The sequence below is a fragment of the Dendropsophus ebraccatus genome, chromosome 8 (assembly GCF_027789765.1).
Source record: "Dendropsophus ebraccatus isolate aDenEbr1 chromosome 8, aDenEbr1.pat, whole genome shotgun sequence".
Classification (NCBI taxonomy): Eukaryota; Metazoa; Chordata; class Amphibia; order Anura; family Hylidae; genus Dendropsophus; species Dendropsophus ebraccatus.
The window spans coordinates 29,353,921-29,378,967 of NC_091461.1; the positions used below are offsets into that span (position 1 = coordinate 29,353,921).

The window sequence follows — 25,047 nt, forward strand, 5'->3', positions numbered from 1 at the left end:
TGTGACCAGATTAATGGAGCTATATTGATGCTGTATAGCTATTTTGGCAAAATATCTTACCCATTGTACAATTAGAGAGGGGTTATTGATATAGAGCTCCCGACCCTGTACTTCCATGCAGCTCTTGGCTGTATTTAGCAGTGCCACAGCTAGTGAATGAAGCTGCCGTCAATGTCCAACCACATCTCCACTTCTCTTGATCAGTGGTGACCCTGGAGGTCAGACCCCCCCAATTAGATACTCCTTACCTATCCTCTATATAGGTTATACATTCTTATCATGGGATAAACCCTTTGTTGTAAAAAGCCACAGTTTCAAAATTCAACCACTAGAGCTTTAAGGGCAGGGCTGGCACCTGTTTTTTTGTGGGCCCTTGGACAACAGACTCTGCGGGCACCTCATCCATTCACTATGTACAATCACTTGAGAGACACCACTAACATACACATACACATACACACAGACACTACACTGACTTCTCTGTTGAACTGCTCTCCACACTGTAAGGTTGAGGACCTTCAGGTCATGTGATCGGGTCCTTCACCCTTTTCTCTCTCAGGTCCTGCTTGTCACCTATGTCTTTTGATGTTCAACCTGCTCACCCTGCACTACAGTGAGGGGGCTGAACATACACCACCAGGCCCCTATCTCTGGGCCCTTAGGAGCCCTGTGTTGACGCCGGCCCTGTTTAGGGTAACACTATATGCTTTATGCCACTGTTTTCTGACCTGTGACTGTTGGGACACAAAGGGAGTTGTAATGTTTTATCAGCTGGAAAGCTAATATCCGTGTAACTGACCTTTGCCCTATGTTAGTTTGGGTCCCCAATATCTTATCCCCATTGACTGTGTGTAACGTGACTATCAATAGCAGGAGGATGAGGCAGAACTTGTCAGGAAACATGACTGTCAAGGCTAATAAAATCACGCTTCCCGTTGCATATTTAAGTTGTAATTCTCCATTATGTTGCTTAGCAACTCTCTTATAATGACCTTCAGAGATGTCGGCTTTTGTGTGCTCGGTGCCTGAAATGTTTGTAGTTTATGGGTGACAACATGGTATCCTCTAATGATTAGATATAGATGCTTTTCTGAGGGGGTATATCATGTATTGTTATCATCAGAACACAGAACAATGTAAATCCAGTCTACATCCTCTCACACATTTACTGCCATCCGGAACACGTGTTAGGATATAAATGTGTTTTCTGTGAGTTGTCTTAGATTACGCAGTTGGGCATCACATTAAAGGAGCACCCAGGGAAATGCCTACACATCCCATGATGCATCTGGCTTTGCAGATCTAAGGGGTGGAGTCTCATCACAGTTCACCTAATTGGGCTGCTGGTTCTGGAGTTCACATAAGTGAACTCTACTAAGCCAGGGCAGACCACTTCATCTGACACATTGAACACTGTGATTTTCTGTGGGTCAGGCTGGTGATCACATGACCCAGTTACAATGATGAAGGAATGAAATAGATGGCTGTGTAGGACAAGAGATGGAGAGTGTGCTTTATATGAAAACAAAACAACCAAAGCCCGGAGGGCTTCTTTAAACACTGTAAGCAATTTTATCCCTGATTGTGCTTAGTAGACATGTGTAAAACATGCTAAATAAATGTGTTTATTTACTGTTCATTTACTCTCCTCATTGATGTATGATTGATACAGATCAGCCATAACATTAAAAACCCCTGAAGTGAATAGCACTGATTATCTGGAGACCATGGCCCCTGTCAAGGTGTGGGATGTGTTAGGCAGCATATTGTCAGTCTGTAGAAGGAATCATGGGCAGATGGAAGAATCTGAGCAACTTTGACGAAAACCAATATGTGATGTTAAGATGACTGGGTCACCGCATCTGCAGAATGTCAGGTCTTGTAGGGTGTTCCAGGTGTGTGTGTGTGTGTGTGTGTATATATACATATTAGATACCAAAATTGGCCCAAGGAGGGATGGCAGAGGTCCACTATAATCGATGCCTACACTCCACACTTTGGCATCAGACCCGGAAGATAGAAACTTTCTCTGAATCCCGAACATAAGTTAAAGCATCACAGAGCTATACCTACATAAAGGAGGCATGTTAGATTTGGAAAAATTAGTTTGGTCATTAGGGCACAAACCAGCAGCAGCCGGAAGGGGTTAATCCAAATAATAACAAAGTAAACAATATACGCAAAATATACAAAGTAAAATTTAAATCCAGTACTAGCTGCCTTTGAAGACTTCTAGTGTAACACTGCCCTCTAGTGGTGACAATAGAAATGATGTCAGATTTGTTAGAGAAGTGATGGCACTTAGGGACCTATTCTATTGGCCGAGCAGGGCCCGATCAACAATGTAAACGAGCGCTGATCTGCTAGATCGGCGCTTGTTTACTGGGCCTATTCCACGGCCCCGATGATTGTTAAGCAAAGGGTGCAGGGACATTGTTACCTGTCCTTGCATCCCTTGTTTCATACATTACCTGTCCGGGCGGCCAGTGATTGGCTAAACGGGTCTGTCAGTTTAGACAGCCCCGCTCCGAAGCTGCTGTGGCGCGGGACCGGGAGAAGAAGAGCTGCAGCCCAGACAGGTAATGTATGATGCTGCTGAAATTGTCTGTCGCCGCCGTGCACCGCTATTCCACCGTAGTGATGCGCTGGTGGCGAACGATGATTTTAGGTCTGAACCTAAATGAACAATCGCTCCGTGGAATAGGCCCCTTACACTGTTATCATTTTACTTAACAGAGTGACACATAAGTTTTAAGTCAGTGTTCCACAATCTCTGGTGCTTCAGCAAAAGTCCCATCATGCCCAGCCAGTGTGAAATGAAATAAAGAATTATGATGCCGATGTTGGGGAAACAATCCACAGAATCTGGCGTGTCCAAAAGACAATAGTACAGGTGGTTGTGTCATTAAGAAAATTAGGACTAAACTGATTTTTAATATATTTAAAGGGAATGTACTACTGGTACATTGCTTTTGTTTTTTACATGAATAGACCATAGGCATGAAGCATTTTTTTTTTTTTTTTTAAAACTGCGGCCAGAATCCCGTGCACGGCATGAAGCACTGGAGGTGGGCCGACTGTCCCCCAATGTGATTATCTGCCCTCCCTTTTGTGAAGCGACATGTATTTCTACCTGCATTGTTTTGATAAAACTGTTGCCCATGGGTATAACCCACTAAGTTGGGCGAGACCTCCTCAATCAACTGCAATCTCCAGGTAGTGATAGCAATTGGTCTCTGCTGAGCCTGCAAGGAAGGGGGATTTTGGGACAATGTGTGTGTGCTCTTCCATGTGTTGTGGTGTTGGTCCATGTCTGTCAGTAACATATAAGCAATCTTGGTGTCGTCTTATGTAACAATATAATGTTCTGTTGCACATGCAGAGCCTGTTCCTTCATCTGGCTGTATGTACCTGCTGTTATATTGTATAGCAGTATCATCATACCAGCTGATCTTCTTCTTCCACAACCTATTTGACTTCTTGCTTCTTTGCAGCCTGGCGAGTGGTGACATGGGATAGATATGCCAGGGTATAGCACAGTGCCCACCGCAGAAGATGGACATGCTGGAAAGGCAGAAAGTCAAGAGGCTGCGGCTGGACCAGATCTGTGAAGGTGAGCGGATCGCTGAACATGCATGCAGAGACTCTTCAGACCTTTTCACTTATGTTGAGGCCTTGTGTTAAATTTAAAAAATCAAGTCTTCTCCCATCATTCTGCACTTTGTATCCCATCATGAGAAAAACTAAAATCTTTGCAAACTTATTGAAAATGAGAAACTGAAACATTGCATTATTGAAGTATTTGGAACCTTTACTCAGTACTTAGCTGGGGCCTTTTGGCAGTGTTTCCAGCCCCCAGTCGTCTTGTCTATGAGGCCACAAGGGTTTATACCCGGATTAGGGTATTTTCTGCCATTCTTCTCTGCAGGCTCTATCAGGGTGGATGGGGACCATCAGTGGGCGCTATTTTTGGGTCTTCAGAGATGTTTGATGGGGTCCAGGTCAGGGATTTGGCTACTGGGTCACTTAGGGGCATTCAGAGCTGTCCCTACGCCACCCCCTTTTTGTCTTGGGAGAGATTTATCAAGCCTAGTGCAAAGAAACAATGGAGCAGTTGTCCATAGCAACCAATCAGCTTTCACTTTCAAAAAGGCCTAAAATATGAAAGCTGGAATCTGGTTGCTATGGGTAACTATTCCACTCTTCCTTCCTGCAAGGTTTGATAATTCCCCTGTTATCTTCTAGGTGAGCAGTCAGCCCAGACTGAGGTCCACAGGTCTGCAGTTATATCTCTTTACTTTGCTCCATTTAGTTCTCCCTTAACCTTGACCAGCTCCTGAAAGGCAACCCCACAGTACGATGCGGACCCACCATGTCTCACTGTAGGGCTGGTACAGGGCAGGGGCCTGGTGTTCTTTAGAGATGACGCTTAGAATTAAGGCCAAAAAGTTCAATCTTGGCTTTCTCAGACCAGAGATTCTTGTTTCTCAGTCTCAAGACCTTTTTAGATGCAAACTTTAGGCGGCTTTCATGTGTTCATTTGTTTTGGCCACACTGCAATAGTGCCTGGACTGGTGGAGGCTGCAGTGATGGTGACCTTCTGGAAGTTTCTGCCACCTGCACACACGATCTTTGGAGCTCCGCCATAGTGACCATTGGGTTCTTGGTCACATCTCTTACCATGGCCCTTCTCCACCAATTACTTTGGTGTGGTAGCCAGCTAGGTCCTGGTTGTCTTCTTCAGTTTAAGAGTTTTTGAGGCCTCTGTGCTCTTGGGGAAATAAGTGTGTTTTGGGGTTTAGAAACTTCCTTTTCGGGTTCAATAGAGACAGAATAAAGATAAACAAATATATAGAATAAATACGCACACAAGGTGTGCTAGACCACATGTGGATGCCCACCGTACAAAACATTGGATACCGATTATTTTCTGTATGATAGGCATTCTGCATGTGGTTACTCGTCTGATACTCTGCACCCCTGCTGGTCAGCTTTTAGAGCCATGGCATCCACATACATATAGGATAGAGCCAGAAGCAGATGGTTCCTTACATTGTGTAGTGGCCACATTGGAATGGGAGCTGCAGAAACAGGCACTGCTGTTCTGGCAAACTATCAGTAGGGGGGTCAGTCAGGTGATAATACATCCTGAGGATAGGTCGTCGGTAAAGTTCCAGCAAAACTATCTAACTTGCAAAGAGTTTCTACACATTTTGGTTTTGATGCAACTATTTTCATAAGCTATCATTCACTACTTTGTGATTTCTGGAACTTTGTGTACCAGGTTGATATTTGATGTGTGATAGTATCTTCAGAATGGCAGGACTATTGTGGTTTTCTTGGTATATAGTAGTTAGTACCTACCATAAATGGACCTGGGAAGAAAAACCTGTCAGGCCCATGGGCTCCCAAGGCTTATTGATGAGCAATGGAAATGAGGAGTAGTATGTCCAGTCCGCTTCCACAGAATGCTGATACAAAAAATAAGTGAACCCTTTTGAATTACCTGGATTTCTGCAATGATGATTATGAAATGTGGTCCCTTTTATCATCACAATCATAGACAAAAATAGACACCTTAAATAAAGGGTCTGGTGCATAATTTCTTGGTTAGTGTAAACTGTGCCTCAGTGCAAACAACATTCAGAAGAGGTGCATGAAGCTAGAAAAATCTACATGATCCCTGCTACAGATGAGTCGATTCACAAAAACCCAGAATTTTCCCCATTCGTCAACAATTTTTGTACCTCTGGCTTCCCATCCTGTTTAGGATCACTCCAAGAGTACAATTTAGAAGGGCATAAAAAAGCAATAGAAACTGTTCATGTATCCACTGTTTGAAAAGACAGAGAAACATCCAGGTGGTCTCAAGGAAACCTCAGATGGGCCACCACAAACGTCATGCTTGTTCTAAGCTTCTGGAAAAATGGACAAATAAGACATGGAGGTAACTCTGACAATTGCACAATGCTGTGTATAGATGAAGGAGAATGCTGCACTTTACATCGAAACCTTGTTACATCTGTGAGTCCCGGTGGAGGGCGCAGGATGGTTGGGGGCTGCTTCAGGCCCTGGACGCCTTGAGACTATTAAGGGAAGTAAAATCTCCTGTAAAAAGATTTGATACTTTTTAAAGGCAGCAGTTCATGACCTAAGGCTTGAGAGGTTTGGGATGACAAAACACAATGACCTTACGCCTATTGAGATGCTGCACTATGACCTGAAGAGGGCGCTGTACACAAGGCATTACAGAAATGTTGAACTGAAAAGCATGTGCAGGGATGGATGGTCCTCACCCTGAGCCCGCTGTGCTCCTTCCCTTCTGTGGCCCAGGCATGTGTCTGTATATTAAAGGGATAAATGAGGGGCAGGAGGGAGGGGTAACTGAGCACAAGAAGGGGGCACAATATGAGGTTAGCTGGAGGAAAGACTGGAAGTAACAAGAGGAAATATATTTTTTTTTCTTGGTAGAAACTCCCAGCAGATGTGGTTGGTAAATCTACAACAACTGAGTTTAAACCTGCCTGGCATAACCATATATCTATCCTAAGATAATAAAAAAGCAAATGATATAAAGGTGGACTAGATGGACCAGGTGGTGGTCCATCTGCTGTTTCTACATATGTATGTGAGGGCACACATACTGAGTTGTTTTGTAGGTAGCTGGGGCAATGCTTTAGAGCAGTGCTTCTCAATTCCAGTCCTCAGGCCTCACCCACAGGTCATGTTTTGAGGATTTCCTTAGTATTTCACAGGTGATATAATTATACTCAGTGCATCTGGTATTCTGACAGGTGTTCTTTGTATGGGATATCCTCAAAACATGACCTGTTGGTGAGGCCTGAGGACTGTAATTGAGAAGCACTGCTTTAGGGTATATTCACACGGGCGGGCTCGCAGCGAGATTCTCGCTGCGAGCCCGGCAGGTCCTGTCAGTTCCCATAAACTACATACTTGCTGCGGTCTAAACGACCGCAGCGAGTATGTAATTATACCGCGCTTAACCCCTTCTACTCCCGCCGGCTGTAAGCAGCATACATTACCTGTCCTTGCTGCACGGGTCCGGCGTCCTGCTCTCCCGTCCGGCCAATTAGTGTGTTGCCCAGCCGCAGCCACTGATTGGCCGGGCGGGAGAGCAGGACGCCGGACCCGTGCAGCAAGGACCGGTAATGTATGCTGCTTACAGCGGGGGGGCCGGCGGGAGTAGAAGGGGTTAAGCGCGGTATAATTACATACTCGCTGCGGTCGTTTAGACCGCAGCAAGTATGTACTTTATGGGAACTGACAGGACCTGCCGGGCTCGCAGCGAGAATCTCGCTGCGAGCCCGCCCGTGTGAATATACCCTTAGAGGAGGTGTATGAAGTTAAAAAGGGGGGGGGGTCCTTGATAGATGCTGCTCTGGTTAAAAAACTGGATCTGGTAAATGGTGCAATACCAGGCACAGCCAATAGACAAGATGGTGCTGTTCGTGGGGGAAAAACAGGAACTGTTTCCTACTACAGTATACCATTTTTTTGTATACAACATTTAGTATCGAAGGCATAGATACATGATTCAAAGTTTCGTCAAGGCAATGGGTTTAAACCTCCATGTTAGGTTTTGATATATAAATAGATATATATTATTGTAATGAGAGCTGGGTTTGCAGGGTACATAACAGAATGGTATACTTACTGTGGTATTCTGTGAAAAGTTTTACAATAGTAATGAAGCATGCATGGGTCTGATGGTTCAGCATTTTAATGCCAAATATGGCTGTATCCATGTTTGCCTGGACTCCCTACGGCTGCATCAAACTTCTTCAGCCATCAGTATTTAAATGCTGAACGATCGGACTCAAGCATGCTCAAGGGCAACAGGATCCTGTGGCTGTAGTTCCTGACACAAACCTTGGTGGCAGCAGAGGGTCACAGCATTACACAGTAGTATAATGTTATTAAAGCAATGTATTTGATATATTTTTTTTTTTTTTCAGTCTCTGGCGTGCTCTTTTGGTTGGGCAGATTTGCCATCTAAACCTAGTTATGTAATATATATTACACATACATATATATATACATACATACATACATACATACATACATACATACATACACAGAGGTCAGGATTTTCTTTTATATTATACTAAATCACAAGTGTTTAAGTGCTTATACAGCCCACAAGATGGCTACCACTGCCCTTTAAGATGCAAAATCGCACCCTAAGTCACAGTCTCTTAAAATATTCCAGGTTGACGTTTGTTCCCATGCCATGACTAAGGCGTCCTTAGCTGGGCTCTGTAATCTCTAGTCTTTACCTTAAGTGGCCGCTCAGTAGGGGGCACACAAGACTCTGCTTCCCAATCCTTCCTGCTGCACCATCTGCCACTCACTATGCAGCCAGCGACATGAATAAGTCACAGATGTGCTCGGTAAATAGTGACGTAATGCGCGTTATTACAGGATCTGCACCTGGATATTGTGTATATAAATAGATGCAGGACCAGCTGATCCCTCTGATACAGGATGTGTATTCACATGATGCAATTATTAGAAAGGAACGCCATTCGCCTGCGGTGCTTCCAAAAAAAGAGAGTAGGGAGGTTGCGTTGTAGTGAAATCTGCTTGCTGCTTCTTATGTCTGTTAGTCGTGCTGCTCAAGTTCCTGATTAATATAATCCTGATCTGACGGTGTAGCAGAGTTGTGTTTGTGAATGGTTTACCTGTCGGCTCTGGTACACCTTTAGCTCTGCTACATTGTACACTAAACAGTAGGGTGTTCTTAAAGCAGAGGAGTATGCCTTGTACAGACTTTGAGCGGTTATACAGAATAGGATTAGTGTCTTGTTTCTTAGGTTTTAGCCCTTCTGTTTAGGAGCACAAGTAACCTATATAGTAAACTTTAAGCTGCTTTCACACTAGCTTAATATGGATGCATTTTTGCCCCCGTGTTACAGCTGCCAGTCCTGACCATGGATCTAATGACCAAAACTGACAGCTGTCAGCTTGGAGCTTTAGAGCCATAGTCAAGTTCGGACTTGCAGCTGTAACATAGACGCAAATATTCATTTATATTGTGCTAGTGTTAAACCGGTTAGAACTTGAGAGCACTTTACCCACTGTAAAGAATACAAATAATTATAATATTTAAAAAAAAAAAAAAAAACTGTAGAGAAAGAACCTTGCAAAGCAGAAGATGGATTGCTCCCGGATTTAAAGGGGTTATTCCAAGTTAAAAATGCCTCTTTAGTGTCAGATAATGGAGGGTACGTTCGCTAGGATTCCCCATGATCTTGAACTGGGTCCTGACTGGTGCATGCCAACTCATAATTGGACATAGTGTTATTTTGACAGTTGTGGTAAACAGGGTTTGGAAAAAAAAATTTAATTTTGTAGCATAATTAAAGAAAAACAAATTCTGGTGGTCCTTTTAAAAGGAAAGTAAGTCAAGCGGTAAGTCTCTCTCGCCTTCATCGTCAGTGCCATTCCTGTGCAGTTAATAGTTAGATCCTTATGCTAATCAGGCGGTTTGGAGCACTGGGGAAGGAGCTACCACCTCCAGAACATTGATCCGGCTCTGCAGATACGCTTCCTTGATTTTTATCACAAGAGGCGGTCAGGGGCTAGGTAGTCCTGACACCAGTGGTCCAAACCACCCAATTGTCATAAGGATCTTACTATCTATCTACAGGTTAGATTCTTCAGTTTCCCTTCAAGGCCAGAATTTGGTCATTCCAAAAAATGGAATTCACACGTCTGCAATTAAGCATCTGCAATCGTGGCCAAATTTAGAACGCATTGTTTTCAATGGGGCCATTGCCACGTCTGCATGTTTTGGCTCTGCTATTACGTGAGGCAATAAAGACTGGTTGTAGTGCAGACAGCAATTGCGGCACAGAAATCTGTTCGAGCCTCCACAATCAGCAAAACATCTGCAATAAAATGCAGATCACAAAACAGCTAGTTCAGTTTTATTGTCTGAATATTGACTACACCGTACAATTTCTGGGGATCCGCAAAAAAACCCCGGACACTATGGGTGTGCACTTTGAATGGTCTAGCAGATTGCGGATGCAAAAATGCACACAGAAAATATAGTCTGCAAAAATATACTGACGTGTGAATGAGGCCTTAGGGAAAAATGAAGTTCCAAAGTATTGTGTGTTTGTTATACAACTTTTCTACATATACATACGGCTGCTGCATGAACATACACACAGCTCTACAGCACTAACATGCACATAAACTGATTTTAATAAGGACAATTCCCTTAGTAGGTTGTAGTTGAAAGACCCTCAGTGACTTCTGCCTGACATTTTGGTCTAATTTTAACCTCCATAAACTATTGTAGTATGTTGCTCTGTCATGTTAGGAAGTTGGATGCCAAGTGCACATTGCATCCAGCTTCCTTTCCTCCCCATAGATCAGAGCCCGGAAGGAGGTGGAACAGAACGGTACAGCAGTAAATGGCTGCCTAATTTAGTGAGGTTTGGAGCTTTATAAGAGCTTTGCCTGATCATTAGGTTAGTAGTCTAGGACTACTGGTTTATCCAGACTGGACTGTGTAAGATTTTTATTTATTTATTTTACTCAGGAAGTTTTTCCTATATGTGTTTCTCCTATGTATAATATTGCACATTGGAGTAAAATCAGCCAAACCTGCAGATTTCATCAGGACCATATCTTGTGTATGGGGTGTCCTGAGTAGTATTGTGATGTGTGGTAAGCCACTGATGTGGTGGCACGACCGGTCACTTGCCAGATGGTGAAGTGTGACTCCACTACAGTAGCGGTTGGTCAGGGGATAGCCTCAGCCAGATGTTAGGTAGTCGTGACGTCAGTGCTGGTTGGGCACACGGGTATGGTGGCACACCTGCTTTTATTTTTGGTAGGCTGGCTATACCCTTTCCCCTGTGGTCAGTAACCTGCCAGAATTGTTTGGGGGTCCGTTGGGCGCTTATCACGGTGGTCTGGAGTGGAGTTATGACCCACCCGGACTATTGGTATTGCCACCCACAGAAAGGGGAGATGACCCAAGGAAGATGTAATGGCTGTGTAAGTGCTTCACAAATAACCACTGAGTCCAGATAGAAAGAATTAACTTCATTGCAGGAAGGCTTAATACGGTGATATACAGTAGGATCTTGACTTGATGATATACTTTTAATCTTTAAAGGGGTTATCCAGCGCTACAAAAACATGGCCACTTTTCCCCCTACTGTTGTCTCTAGTTCAGGTGTGGTTTGCAATTAAGCTCCATTTACTTCAATGGAACGGAGTTTCAAAACCCCACCCAAACTGGAGACAACTGTAAGGGGAAAGTTGCCATGTTTCTGTAGCGCTGGATAACCCCTTTAATGACACGACCTGTGCTGAGAGCTTAGAGAGGTACAGTGGTGCTGACTGAGTTGCGTGCTGAGAGATAGAAGAGGTTTAGAGAAGCAGAGAGGAGGATGTCAAGAGAGTCCCAACCTAATGTAGTACTGTTCTCTGCCGGAACTTTAGAAGGAGAATATATAGAATATTTGAGAGTAGACAGAATACTTGTGCCCATTTTTTGTCTCTTTGGTCTTTGCACCACCTATTGCCCACCAGTGTCGGGCAACTCGTGCTAGAGGGAGACACAAGCCCCAGACCTTGTCACCTGGGATGAGCAGAGTGGTCAGAGTTCTCTGACATCTGCGCTGCGAGAGAGAGAATTCGTAGGCTTTTATCAACTTTGCTCTATCCGGATCAGTTCCTCTTCCTTCAGGATACTGTCCTACGTGGTTATACTGGTTCTCGGCGTGGGGTGGGGTGATCCTCTAAGTGAGCATTCAGCACTGCATAGTGTATAGAAGTGCTGCTCTCAAGAAACAAGTGCTAAGGTGTCTCATGTGTGTCCGTTCTCTACAGAGACCAACCCAAGACTCTCCACAGGGGACCTGGCATAAGCCAGGGCCCTACTTGGCTATGACAAGGACCATTTTGGCTTGCGTCCTTCCTCTGCCAAGCTAGAGTAATGGTGTGTTTACACAGACAGATTTATCTGGCAGATTTTGGAAGCCAAAGCCACGAATTGATTTGGAAAGAGGAAAAATCTCAGTCTTTTTTTATGACCTGTCCCCTGTTTATAGTCTGTTCCTGGTTTTGGCTTCAAAAATCTGTCAGATAAATCTTTCTGTGTAAACGCACCATAAGACTTACTAAAGGTGTAGCTACACTTCCTTTCCCCATGTGACTTCCTTCTACAGCATCTATAATGTGTGCTGTGAGTGGGTGAAAAGAGAGAGCACAGGTACTAAAAACAATAACCCTTTGGTTACCTACAGCTGTGCAATACTTAGGTACACAATATACATACTAGCGACATCTAGTGGCAAAACTTAGGTACTACTTCATTACCACTTCCACTTTGAAGTACAGACTTTTGCGAAGGGTGTACAGACAAGAAACACCCATGGGACACCAAAGTATCAGGTAAGTTGGATTTCACCATGCCTTATCTTAGGAGGCAATATGGGAAAGTGTGGTAGTGACTACATTATGGGCAGTCAGGAAGAACCCATGCATATTAGATAGTAGGTATTCCTGGCAAAACCCATGGTTTCAGCGGCCACGCGTCTAATGTGTATGGCCAGCTAAAGTATTTCATTTCCTGCAGATTGTTGTCCTCATGTCACCCCCGTGACTCATAGTAATGAATTTTACATTCAGGTGGGGTGATACTTGGAGGGTTGTACTGTGCATCTTGAGTGATGTGCCCAGTACTGAGCAGTCAACTTGGAAAATACTGGCAGAGCTTAATAGCAGGAGTCCTGATTCCTAGTATAGCCTATATACTCCAGATTATGTGATCCGGACTCTTATAGTTGGATATCACAGTGATATCTTCCATTATACACGTTGCAGCAACAGATAGGATTCCTCACTCTCAGACACGGCTGCAGATGTCTTTCCTTTATAAAACTAGGAATATACATAATTTAACAAGCATTGCATGTAGGAAATTGTGTGCTAGCACTGTTAACCCCTTACATGTGAAGTGCACATCATGAAGGAATGGGTTACAAGTGAGGGCAGTAAGTGCCCAGTGGACTCTCTCCATCTCCAGGTCATTGTTAGCTCCCAGACTCCTACAAACTTATTTTCCAGATTTATTTTGTTGACAAACTTGATAAAGAACCAAGACGTTGAAACGTTGTATCTGTACCAGGTCACACAATAAAAAACAATATGAACCTCTGAACCACCACTGATGCTGTCGGCCTTTTTCTACAATGTTTTATATTGGTCAGCGAACCTGGGACTGGTGACCTCCTGCATTGGGACTGAAATACTGGGAGCTGATGGACTTTTCATTATTAATCTAATGCTGGGGTGTCAAACTCATGGCTCTCCAGCAGAACTACAATTCCCATCATGCATGGACAGCCAAAGCTTTAGCTCTCCAGGCATGATGGGAATTAAAGTTTAGCAAACAGATGGTGGGCTGCAGTCTGACACTTGTGATCTAATATGTATGAAGGCTTTTGACTGTGTCCAGAAATCTACGAGACTATATGGGTTCCTTGTTAGAGCTGAACGCAACTCGACCATGCTAGGGTCCCTCCGAACCAGAGCGCGTGGCGTTTAATTACCGGTGGCTGAAGAAGTTGGATGCAGCCCTAGAGAGTCTGGGAAAACTTTGATACAGCCTATGGCTCTCTCCAAGCATGTTCGAGAACTGACAATGAGAAAGGAGGATGAAATATATAAATAGTCATGTACAGTCACAAGTGATTGCTGCATTGCAAAGATTATGTAGGCAGGATCTGAGTTTTCTTCAATCCCAGCCATTGCAATGTTATTGTACCTGTCTTGCACAACGGGTTTCCTCAAATTTGAAAAAAAAAAAAAAAAAAGAGACCCCTCTCCTGTTATCTTGTGTGGAAAAGTTATTTAACAATGGGCCGAATTATTATAATAATATTAATTAATATATATATGTAATATAATTTTTATTTTATTTTTTTTGATCAGTTGAGCTCGCCCTCCTAATGTGTAGATCATCCCCATGTCCCAGCATTTAATGTTATTCCTGGTTACTTTGTTGTTGCGACGTTTTGAAACGTGATCAGCGATGCATTCATCATGGTGTTATTTATTTATGGGCCTCTGCTGATCAGTAACAGATCCCTGTGCCCTTTAACCTTCCTGATATGAGAGCTGTGCCCTCCTTTGGGGGTTGATGAGCTTTTGTCCTCCTGTCCCTTCGGTTTGTAGCACACTGTATGATGAAGACTCCTCTGCTTTGGAAACAGTGCGGACGTGAACATAACCAGCGAGCGATCATGTTCCTGTAGAAATGGATACTTTAGTTAACACTGACACAGTCTGCTAATCCTCAGACAGATTGAAGGATACTTGCTGTAGCAGACAGTATGTTTCAGACCATTCATTTTTTGGACAATTCATTTAGTTTCAGGACTTTTTTTTTTTTTTTTTTTTATCTAGGAGTCTTTTTTTAGAATATATAGATAGATGGATAGATAGATAGATAGATAGAGAAATACAGGGCCAGTCCTCCTAACAATGATGGCTACAGTACTTCCATGGAAAGCCACAGTGACAGCTCGGCACAATGACCGTGACGGCCCCAGTGTGCCCCTATAAGAGTTGGTCCCAAAAAACTGGATTAAAGTAAAATGATGATATAAGATGCATGTGATACTTGACATTGATAATCATAGTAAAAGGTTCCATAGTGGTTTTCACAACCTGTCTGTAATATTGGTTACTTCAATTGATAAAGCATTGATGATTCATGACTGGTAATGATCTGTTGATGATCTTATTACAGCAGTCATAGCACATCCATTGTGTAATAGATCCCGGCAGATCCCATATTCTTATCCCCATTGAATTTCCAAATTATTTTTATTTTTCAGGAAAAAGTAATGCAGTAGTCTGATATTCTCAGCATCAAAAAGTAGCTGAAACCTGTGCATGAACAAGGGCAAAATATGGAAATTTATTTATTTTATATATATTTTTTCCCCCACTTCTATCTAATAAGGGGGATGATTTCTTTAAAAGAGAAGTCCAGCGACCATTTTTATTAAAGTATTGTATTGTCCCCCAAAACTTGATCAATATACACTTATTATAGGAAATGCTTATAAATTGCTTTTTTTCCCTGCACTTACTACTGCATCAAGGCTTCACTTCCTGGATAACATGGTGATGTCACTTCCTTCCATCATCCTCTCCAGCAGCCACAGCCCGCACAGCTCTGGAAGTCTGGTCGTGACATCACCATGTTATCCAGGAAGTAACATCACCATTTTATCCAGGAAGTGAAGCCTTGATGCAGTAGTAAGTGCAGGGAGAAAAGCTCTTTATAAGCATTTCCCATAATAAGTGTATATTGGTGATTTGTATAACTTTTTGGGGAAAATACAATACTTAAAAAAAAAAAAAAATTCCCCAGACTTCTCCTTTAAGTATATTGTCACTAGGAAGCAGGGCTGTGGAGTCTGAGTCGGAGCTAGTTTTGGCTGGAGTCGGAGTTGGAGTCAGAAAAAAAAATGTTCCGACTCCAGCTTTAAAAAAAAAATCTTTAAAGATGTAGAATTGAATTTTGATATGAATTTTAAATAAGTTTTGCTCATGAATATATATTATGAGCAACATTCTAATAGGACACTGGCCCTATTACATAAGGGGAGGGTCATGGAAAAGTTGTCGGTCACTTTTTGGCAGTTTGTTTCTGAGCAGGAAGAGTCCATTGTGTGGGGGGAGATCTGTGCTGTTCTCTTCCTGGATGCTGGATGACTGTATATGAGCAGCAGTGTAATATGAAGATATCCTGTGTAATATAGAGGAGGAGGAGAAGACATAAGTAGTATAGCAGTAACCTCTGTCCTCAGTGTGGTGTCTTCTCTTTAGGAGAATATTGTGTGTTTTTCTTCAGTGTTCAATGGCTGCAGCTGTGTGTATGTGGTATGGCTGCAGTAGGCTGTGTGTGTGCGCTATGGCTGCGGTAGGCTGTGTGTGTACTATGGCTGCGGTAGGCTGTGTGTGTACTATGGCTGCAGTAGGCTGTGTGTGTGTGTGCGTGTGTGTGTGTGTGGTGTGCGCTATGGCTGCAGCAAGCTGTGTGTGTCTGTGCTATGGCTGCAGCAAGCTGTGTGTGTGTGTGCGCTATGGCTGCAGCAGGCTGTGTGTGTATGCTATGGCGTGCCCCCACAGTGACCTTCTATATCACTGTGTGACCCTTCTCTATATCACTATGTGTGAACCCCTGTATATCACTATGGCTGGCCTCTATATTACAGGTACAGTATTTAGCATTGTTAGCAGTGTTTCTGTGTGTATGGTGAATAATTAGTCAGAAACATAGACTGTCAGCAGGAAAAGATTACCTGCTCTATCTAGTCTAGTTCTGAGTTGTTCAGGACATGGAGGCTGGAGACTGGCTGCATCCACTGCACACACAGGAGAAGCTGCTTTATATGTTTCCTTATTCCCTCAGAAATCATGTAGGACATTAGGGAGAAGCTGCTGAGCCAGTGTGATAAATAACTCCCCTGGTATATGACTGGCCATTTATGAAGTAGCAGGAGTCGGGAGTCTGAGTCGGTCCTGATAAAATTCAGGAGTTGGAGTCGGAGCTGCGGCTTACCGACTCCACAGCCCTACTAAGAAGAAGCTGTCTGAAGAACAGGTTTAGGGCCCTATTTCACCGGACGATTATCGTTTGCATAATCGTTAACGATTAACAATCTCAAACGACTGCTATTGAGAGAAAGACCTGAAAACGTTCACTCATTTCCATGGAACGATAATCGTTACTTATGATCGTAATTGCGATTTTTTTCTTTGCTATTTATTGCGTTCGTATCTATTGCGAACGACCGAACGATGTCTTATTCAATGCGAACGATTTGCGAACGAGCAACGATAAAAATAGGTCCAGGTCTTACAAAGCGATCAACGATTTCTCGTTCGGTCGTTAATTGTTAACTGCATTTTAACTGAACGATTATCGTTTAGATTCGAACGATTTAACGATAATCTGAACGATAATTGTCCGGTGGAATAGGGCCCTTAGGCAACCAGGCTATGGACCAGGTTGCTGTGGCAGTGCAGCATATGATGTAACGTTTGTGCTAAGGAATTGGAGACAAAGTGTGCCCCCTGTCCTAACCTTTCTTGGATGACGCCCTGCAAGCTCCTTTCTTGGTAATTCTCCATGAAGGAGGATATTTAACCTCCATTACTCTTAATCCTGTAGTAGATGATGAAGCTTGGTCGCCGCATGAAATCTTACATAACAGCCATTTGCCGTGACCCATTTTGGAAGGGTTAAACAGCTGTGAATGGGTTAAATCCCGCCTAATCTCAACATGGCGAGCTAATAAGACGCACATCTGCTACCTCCATGTTTTCTCGGGAGTTTATGTTTTGCGCTGTACGGTCTTCAAGGCAAGTACTGCAACCGCTGAAATGTAGAGGAATTCCACGCAATGACGACTATTTTCAGTAGGCACAGAGTAACTTTCTGTATGATAGCAATTACACCATGATGCCTGCCTGTGCCGTATATTTGTCCTCTGCATATAGATTTAGGGATTACGGCGTGATCCTGCAGGGATTAAGGTCAGTGTGAGTTAGTGTGATGGGCAGCAATAAGCCGCTGGTTTGGGTAGTGACAAGCTGGATCAGGAAATTCATTATGCTAAGGATGCATTTAAGTGTAAATGGATTTGGGTCTTCAGGTGGAATGGCTTCCTTTAGCCTCCTAAATACTAGATCAACGACACAGGAAATATTCCTTATTCATCTATTGCCAGACATCCATCTATACACTTTACTACTCATAAATAGCTTGGTATAGTAAACCTAAGCTGATACATATTACTAGATATAGAGGAGGCTTCAAGCAATCCTGGATACAGGATCTTCTTCAAGGATTTAGGGTATGGATGGGGGGGGGGGGGCTGCCCGTGCATTATATGTTCCGTATATATTCACATAGGGTACTGACATATAATATTTGTTTGCAGTATATTAAACAGGAGTTGCTTTTCCTATGTTGTACTTTCTGGATGAATAAATCTGCACATTATTTACGGTAGATTGTTCTGTTAGGGCTGAAGAATGAAGACGAGATGTTGCCTGGTGATGTTGGTACAGTCCCTCCTCTACTGCAGTTTTTACTCAGCGTGTCAGTGTTCATCAGTGTTTTCTCTCAATCCCCCCAAATCTCTCAGAGAAAAGCCGCCCAGCGCTGTATCGTGCCATTATTAAACCCTTCCTCTGCTGGATGACTCTTTCATTGGTGAGATTTGGTTGGAGATGTTTTCTTTTTTTTTTTTCCTTCTGACACGAGAGATCAGCAGTCTACTGCCATGCTGGGAGGGTCTCTCGCTGGGCCCACTCTGTCACACAGGATTAGGGCTTTGCAGGTTTTCTAATCTGCACACAGTTATCCATACAAATAAAATGTCCCCTCCGCGTCCAGGCAGAGCTGGGAGGATTAGTTGTGGGCACCCAGTCTGTGCCTGAAGCCTGCTGAAACCGCTATCTACGGGGTGTCGTACTGTGTCATCTTCTATTACCTGGGATTAATAATTCAGCCGATACTTTTGTAACTCAAGCCGCCTGTTTCTGTCTGTGCCTCCAGAGAGCTCAGGTGCAGCTACGTCTGTTTATTGTGTGTAGGTTTTTTTTTTTTTTTTAATACGTGTAACAGAAGATTTTAGCTGAGACGATTCCTTGCCTCCTCCTCTAAGTATCTAAGCCGAGAGGTTTTTTTTTTTCCAATGCCGGTTCCAAGCAAGCATACAAACATCAGCCGTTCTCGTAGCTGGGATGCTGCAGGTTGGTATGAAGGCAGCTGGGAGGGAGACGTCTCATCAGGATATCACAGAGCAGCCGGCATAAACAATTCTCTGACCTACAACGGAGAGGAAGCTTTCTACAAGCTGCCAAGCAGCAGATCCCGCGATATTATCGTGCCAGGCAGCTTGGAGATAAAGGCGGACGTGTCTTCCTACCCAGACGCATATATCCGAGGTCAGCAAGGTCACTTAGTGCGTCAGGATCGCAGGCCAGTAAGGAATAACTCCGTTCCAGACTTCAGCAATCCCTACGAGAGACAGGTGGCAATGTCTGGGCGTGGATCTTTGCACACTCACGATTATTATAATGAGCCTTCTTTGCCGGGTAGGTCCCTGGAGGATCCTCGATATTATAGAGACCCAATGCTTAACCGTGCTGGACACACTTATGCGCCCCCTACAAGCCGGACAGCCTGGGATCAGTCTCCTGTACGTCCCTATCACCCACAAGAAGTGGGCCGCATGTATAGAGATCCTACAGGGAGAGTCATCACTGAGGGACAGCGTTCAAGAAGTCGTGATTCTTCCCCTGCCAGATACACCATAGAAACGCCCAACCCCAGGTATGGCTCTGAGGCATCCACGTTCCCCAGTAGACAGCTGTATAATGAGATGATGGAAAGATCCATTGATCCCTCGACAGGGAGGCAGACTGCTCCTACCTGCCTTGTGGTGGAGCCCAGTGAATCCGCTGCTATGGATGGCACACTAGGGACTTCATCTATTTCTGCAAATCGTGGTTATCATGGCTCGGCAAGAGAGAGCATCGGTGCAAAGATGGCTTATGACACCTATGATAACTCTGTAGCTCCAGCTCATGTCCAGATTCCTATGTCACTCTCTGGATCTGAACTGAAGAGGACTGTGGATATGGAGTTCTTTGCGGTCCTGCGAAACGAAGGCCTCTCGGAAAGTACTATTAGCGCGCTAATACAGCAAGGCTTTGACACGCCCAGTTCATTGGCTGTCATGGAAGAACACGACATTAAATCAGTAGCTGCTAATCTTGGCCAGGCAAGACTGCTTTCAGGACTCATCAAGAGCTACAGGACAGATCTGCAGCTGCTGAGACAAGACCAGCAGAAAAACAACTCTCTGAGAGCCCGAGCTCGCTCCAACAGCTTTAGTCATCGCGGAGATCTTCTACGCGGTGAATTCAATACACAGCCTCTTAGCAATGCAGTGATGGATGGAGCTCCTCTTCCACCCCATTCCTTGTCTTTGCAACCAGTTTCGCCCCGCATGGCTGAACTAAACCGCCGGCCATCTAGTGCCCCATCCCAGCACCTGTTGGAAACTGCCAGCTACCCAACTGGAATGGGTGTCCATAATCCACAGTTCATGCAAACTGCAGCTTACTCTGTTCCTGTGCAGCCTCGACCTGCTTCTGCTTACCCCGCTCAGTCCGGCATCCCAATGACTGTTGTACACACCAATGTCAGCACTGGGCCAAAGACGGCTTACCCTACAAGCTACACTGTGCCCATGGAGCTGATGAAGAGAGAGCGCCTCCCTCCCACCTCACCGGTGCACAGCCCACACTGCAGCCCACAACTACTACGCAAACAGGGGAGCCATCTGGAGACCTCACTAAACTACCAGCCACCTAATATAGCCAGTCAGCCCTCTCTCCACTCGCCCTACCAGAAAGTAACCAGACGGACTGGACCACCCATCATTGTCTCCACCATGGCATCTCCAGAGCCAAGTAATTCTAGTTTATTTAGCTCCAAAATTACTTTATAAACTGTACCCCATCCTGATGATAGTAATGTGAATGCTAGCTTGTCTCCCAATTGAATATGTTTTATTCCCAATTATATAGTCACTTTCTTAGGTCTTATAGCACTGTATACTATTTAGTGGCTGGGCCTGCAGATTGACCTTAGGCTATAGGCAGCAGATGCCTGTCTAGTGTCTATCTGTAAGTCATTTCTCACTATTGGGCTGGGTTCACACTCAGCATTTTGGTTGGTACTTATAACCTTAACCAGGAGTGGATCCAAACATAGAAAAATGTGCAAATCTTTCCATTATAGCTCTGCTCTTTATGTTTCTGCTCCTGTTTTGGCTAAAAATAGTGATGCAAATACTATATGTGAACCCGGCCTTATTGTTTTAAAAAAAGCCAAGAAATTACTTTATTATTTTTACATTACAAAGGTGCATTCTGTCTGGGTGACGTGTATAGTACTTGGTGCTTTTGTTTTTATAAGAATTAACTAGGGGATAGATTCCCTAGGGGCACCCTCTGTGAGCCCTTTAGGGCAAAGGTGTCAAACTCTCTTCCCTCCAGCCATTGCAAAACTACAATTCCCATCATGCCTGGACAGCCAAAGCTTTGGCTGTCCAGGCATGATGGGAATTGTAGTTTTGCAGCGGCTGGAGGGAAGTGATTTTTACACCTTTTTGCTTAGAGTTATAGCTACACGTTGCAGATCTGCAGCTATCCCATTTATCTGACTGGAGCTTACAGAAACTGCCCTGTTCACATGCATGGGATGGATACATAAAGTTTTGCCGTTAATCTGCCACGTGTGAGCAGCAGTAGTAAATTTTACGTGTTGGGTGTGTGGCGTCGGTGACGTCCATAAGATCTTTAGGCGGAGTTTACAATTAACTAGTTTTTTTTTTTTTCATCTGTAAAGTCTGTGCAGCCAATTCACAGTAGGACACATGCAGTTTTGCTTTGTGGTAATTGGTCATTAAGCAATTTATGGCAGCGTGTGAACCCAGCCTTAGAGTTTATCAGCTGAAAAGACACCTATATACAGTTATACAGTAGTCTCTGCTTATAGTGGGGTGTTAGTGTTAAGGCCTTCTTGCACAGGCTGATCTGCAGGCAGGAGTGCATATTGTTGATCATCAGCCTGTGTAAAAGGGCCAGCGATCAGCATTGCATCTCTTGTAGAGCCCATAAAATCATTGCCGGTTGGTTGCACATCTTCCCATGTAAACTGGAGTGGGCCATGACTATGATATTAATGAGCCACAGGAACGATACACTGATCATTTGTGCAGCCGATTTATTGAGCCTTGTACAGTCTCTTTAAAGGGATTATCCAGCGCTACAAAAACATGGCCACTTTTTCCCCCTCTCTTGTCTCCAGGTCAGGTGTGGTTTGCAATTAAGCTCCATTTACTTCAATAGAACAGAGTTTGAAAGCCCACCCAATCTGGAGAAAAGAGAGGGGGAAAAGTGGCCATGTTTTTGTAGCACTGGATAACCCCTTTAAATGAGTTCTGATCTGGTTTGTGACACCAGGTCGGTTGTGTAAAAAGTCGCTTAGATTGGACCATTCTACTTTCAAAATATCTGTACTATGAACGAAAAGCGTGTAGATGTAGAATACGTCATATACATGTGTGCTGTATTCTGAAGCCAACACGCACAGAGGGGATAATGTTATGGATGCATAGTGGGGGTTTCCATAGCAACTAGTTAAATGATTCTACTTAGAATGTAAAAGCCGTTATCTGATTGGCTGATACAGTCACGGTGTGATTTTCAGATCTGATCCTCAGCGTCTGATCTGTGCTTTGGCCGTCACATTCATTTCAGACTGGACTACATGACTGGGATGATTTTGTTTGTTTGTCCATTGTGACAAGAGGGTAAAATCTGTTTTTAAGAGGAAAGACCATGTCACCATCACCACAGATGCGGATTCTTTACTGTAACAGCAGTGAGATGTGGAACACTACATGATATGTGATGGTTGATTCCCTGAACAAATTTAAGAGGGGCCTGAAAGTCTTGAGGAATATATTACAGGTTCTGGTGCTTGGTTTCTGCAGATGGGACATTCGTCCAGGCATTTTGTTGTTGGGAAGGATTTTTTCTTCTAGTATGGGCCAGTTGGTACTTAAATATTATAGGCTGGACTTGATGGACATGTATATGTGTTGGGACACAGACTTTTGAGTATGGCAGCAGTCATGTTGGGGCTGCAGGTGAACGTGTTGCAGAGTTGTCCTTGTACAATTGGGTTTGTCTCATTCACATTTTCTGTATTTAGAAGCATTAATGCCAAATAAAGTGAGTGGGGTTCCTAATATGTATCTATCATTTAGGATTTAAAGTGAATCTTTCAGCTACAGTTCACATGCCAAAGTGATGACCCTGTTATGGTGCGTTTACACAGAGATTTATCTCACAGATTTTTGAAGCCAAAGCCAGGAACAGACTATAAACAGGGGACAAGTCATAAAGGAAAAACTGAGATCTCTCCTCTTTCCAAATCCATTCCTGGCTTTGGCTTCCGAAATCTGTCAGATAAATCTCTCTGTGTAAAGGCACCATTAGATAGCTGTTAGGACACTTTTTTATGTATTCGAGCATCCAAAACATAAAAAAAACATTCCTAAGCTCCTAAAATGCTGCAATCTGGAATGTTTAGTACCCCCCCCCCCCCCCCCCCCCCCCAAAAAAAAAAAAAAAAAATCTAATCCTTGACCTGCTGTCAATCAAGCAGGGGCGGGGATGGTAGGGGGAGTGAGGAAGCATTCCAGATTGCAGCAAGTGGCTTGGGAACGCCTCTTTTGGCACGTTACACTATAGAATAAAGGTATATGTTATGGAAGCACAGACCGCTATATAAAAGGTACTGTGTGTCTTCCTGACCTAACTGCTATATAACAGATTCCCTTTAAAAGGGTTGGCACAAGATTGAGTTATTCCCTCTGTTGGGGTCCCAACTTCCTGCCAATTACAAGGCCGGAGGTCACTTGCCTCATGGGGGTAAAGTAGCGGCCGCCTCATGTTCAGTCTTCCCTCCAATCATCCTTTGTGGGGCTTCCCAATATTTCCTCAGTGCTCTGATCGGAAGCTCCATCGAGAAGTGTCTCTACGTCAGTTGCTGCTCTGTTACTGTGATTAGGGGCTGTCCCAGTGCTCGCACTCCTACTGATCAGGTAGCTGTTCCTTGTCCTAGAATAACTTTTAATCTTGGGATAACCCCTTCAAAAAGCATCTGTCACCACTCCTGACCTGTATGTTTTAGCAAAAATTATATCTGCCCATGAAATTATTCTGGATCTCCTATTTCTATAGCTTTTGTGATGTGCTGAGTTGACAACCCACTTTGTTATTGAGCTATAAGAAAAGATCCACACACAATACAGAAAAGGAGAGACCTAAAGTATGGGGTCGCATGATGCCCATTAAATTATAGCAAATTCACTTGGGTATACAATGATGTACAGAGAGAAATAATCAATGTATACATACACGCATTTTAACAGTGTTTCGTTGATGAAAAAATGGTTATTTCATGGGAAGTACGTGTATTTACCAAAATGGACAGGTCAAGAGAGATGACAGAACCTTTTTAAAGGGGATGTCTGGGATAAACTATGAATTTGTGGGCTACAGCTTGCACTACACTGTGGTATACTTACCTCTCCCACTTTGGCACAGCTGCTGGCTCCTGGCCTCTCACTTTCCTTTGCTCTTCGTCGTGGTCCGTGTTTTCACTACATCTGCAGATATTCCACTCCCACCAGAATGGCCACTCAGCATAGACTGCATGTTGTCTATACTAAGCTAAGTGGCCATTTCCTGTGGGTATGGCGCGTCAGTGGATGTTGTGAAAACACTGACCATGACGAAGAGCAAAGGAAAGTGAGAGGCCAGGAGCCAGCAGCTGTGCCAAAGTGGGACAGGTAGGTATACTGTGGTGACCACTGGGAGGGAGATATTGTTAGTGGCATGATACAGCTCAGCCAGAGATGATAGTGTTGTGACGCCAGTGCTACTCCAGCACACAGGTGTGATGCTAGTACCTGCTTTGTAGAGTGGCTGACTGTATTCCCCTGAAAAGGTTGGTGACCTGCCGGGCTGTGATGGGCCCCTTCGGCTCTTGTCACAGTAGTCCTGAGTGGCAATCAACCCACCCGGACTATCCATACCGCCACCCACAGAAAGGGGAAAATTAACCTAAGGTGTATGGCTAGTGTGTATAGATGCTGGTGCTGAGGAAAGGATGATAGAGCCCCAGTGAAGGAAAAATAGAACATCTTTACAGTATATAGTCTCTTGAAAATGCAAAACACTTTGGCAGCAAATAGATAATCTTTGTACAGAACTTGGTTCATGCAGGTCCATGGTTCACTGCGGTTCATGCCAATGTAGTACTCTGCTGTGCCAGAACTTTAGAAGAATACTTGAGAGTGAGAAGTTTACTTTTACCCATGTTTAGAC

General features: G+C 43.9%; 1 protein-coding gene across 5 annotated transcripts in view; it reads left to right on the forward strand.

Annotated features, from left to right (window-relative positions):
- CTBP2 (C-terminal binding protein 2) overlaps nucleotides 1–25,047 on the forward strand; it is a 79,972-nt gene that overhangs the window by 21,299 nt on the left and 33,626 nt on the right. For 3 of the 5 annotated variants that reach the window (XM_069980074.1, XM_069980076.1, XM_069980073.1), the window contains exon 2: nucleotides 3,495–3,613. In XM_069980074.1, the coding sequence (XP_069836175.1) occupies nucleotides 3,556–3,613 (58 nt within the window). In that variant the 5' untranslated portion in view covers nucleotides 3,495–3,555. Of the gene's footprint in view, nucleotides 1–621; nucleotides 694–3,494; nucleotides 3,614–18,767; nucleotides 18,960–19,025; nucleotides 20,554–25,047 lie in introns of those variants that run through there. The other 2 variants (XM_069980075.1, XM_069980071.1) reach the window with 2 other exon arrangements.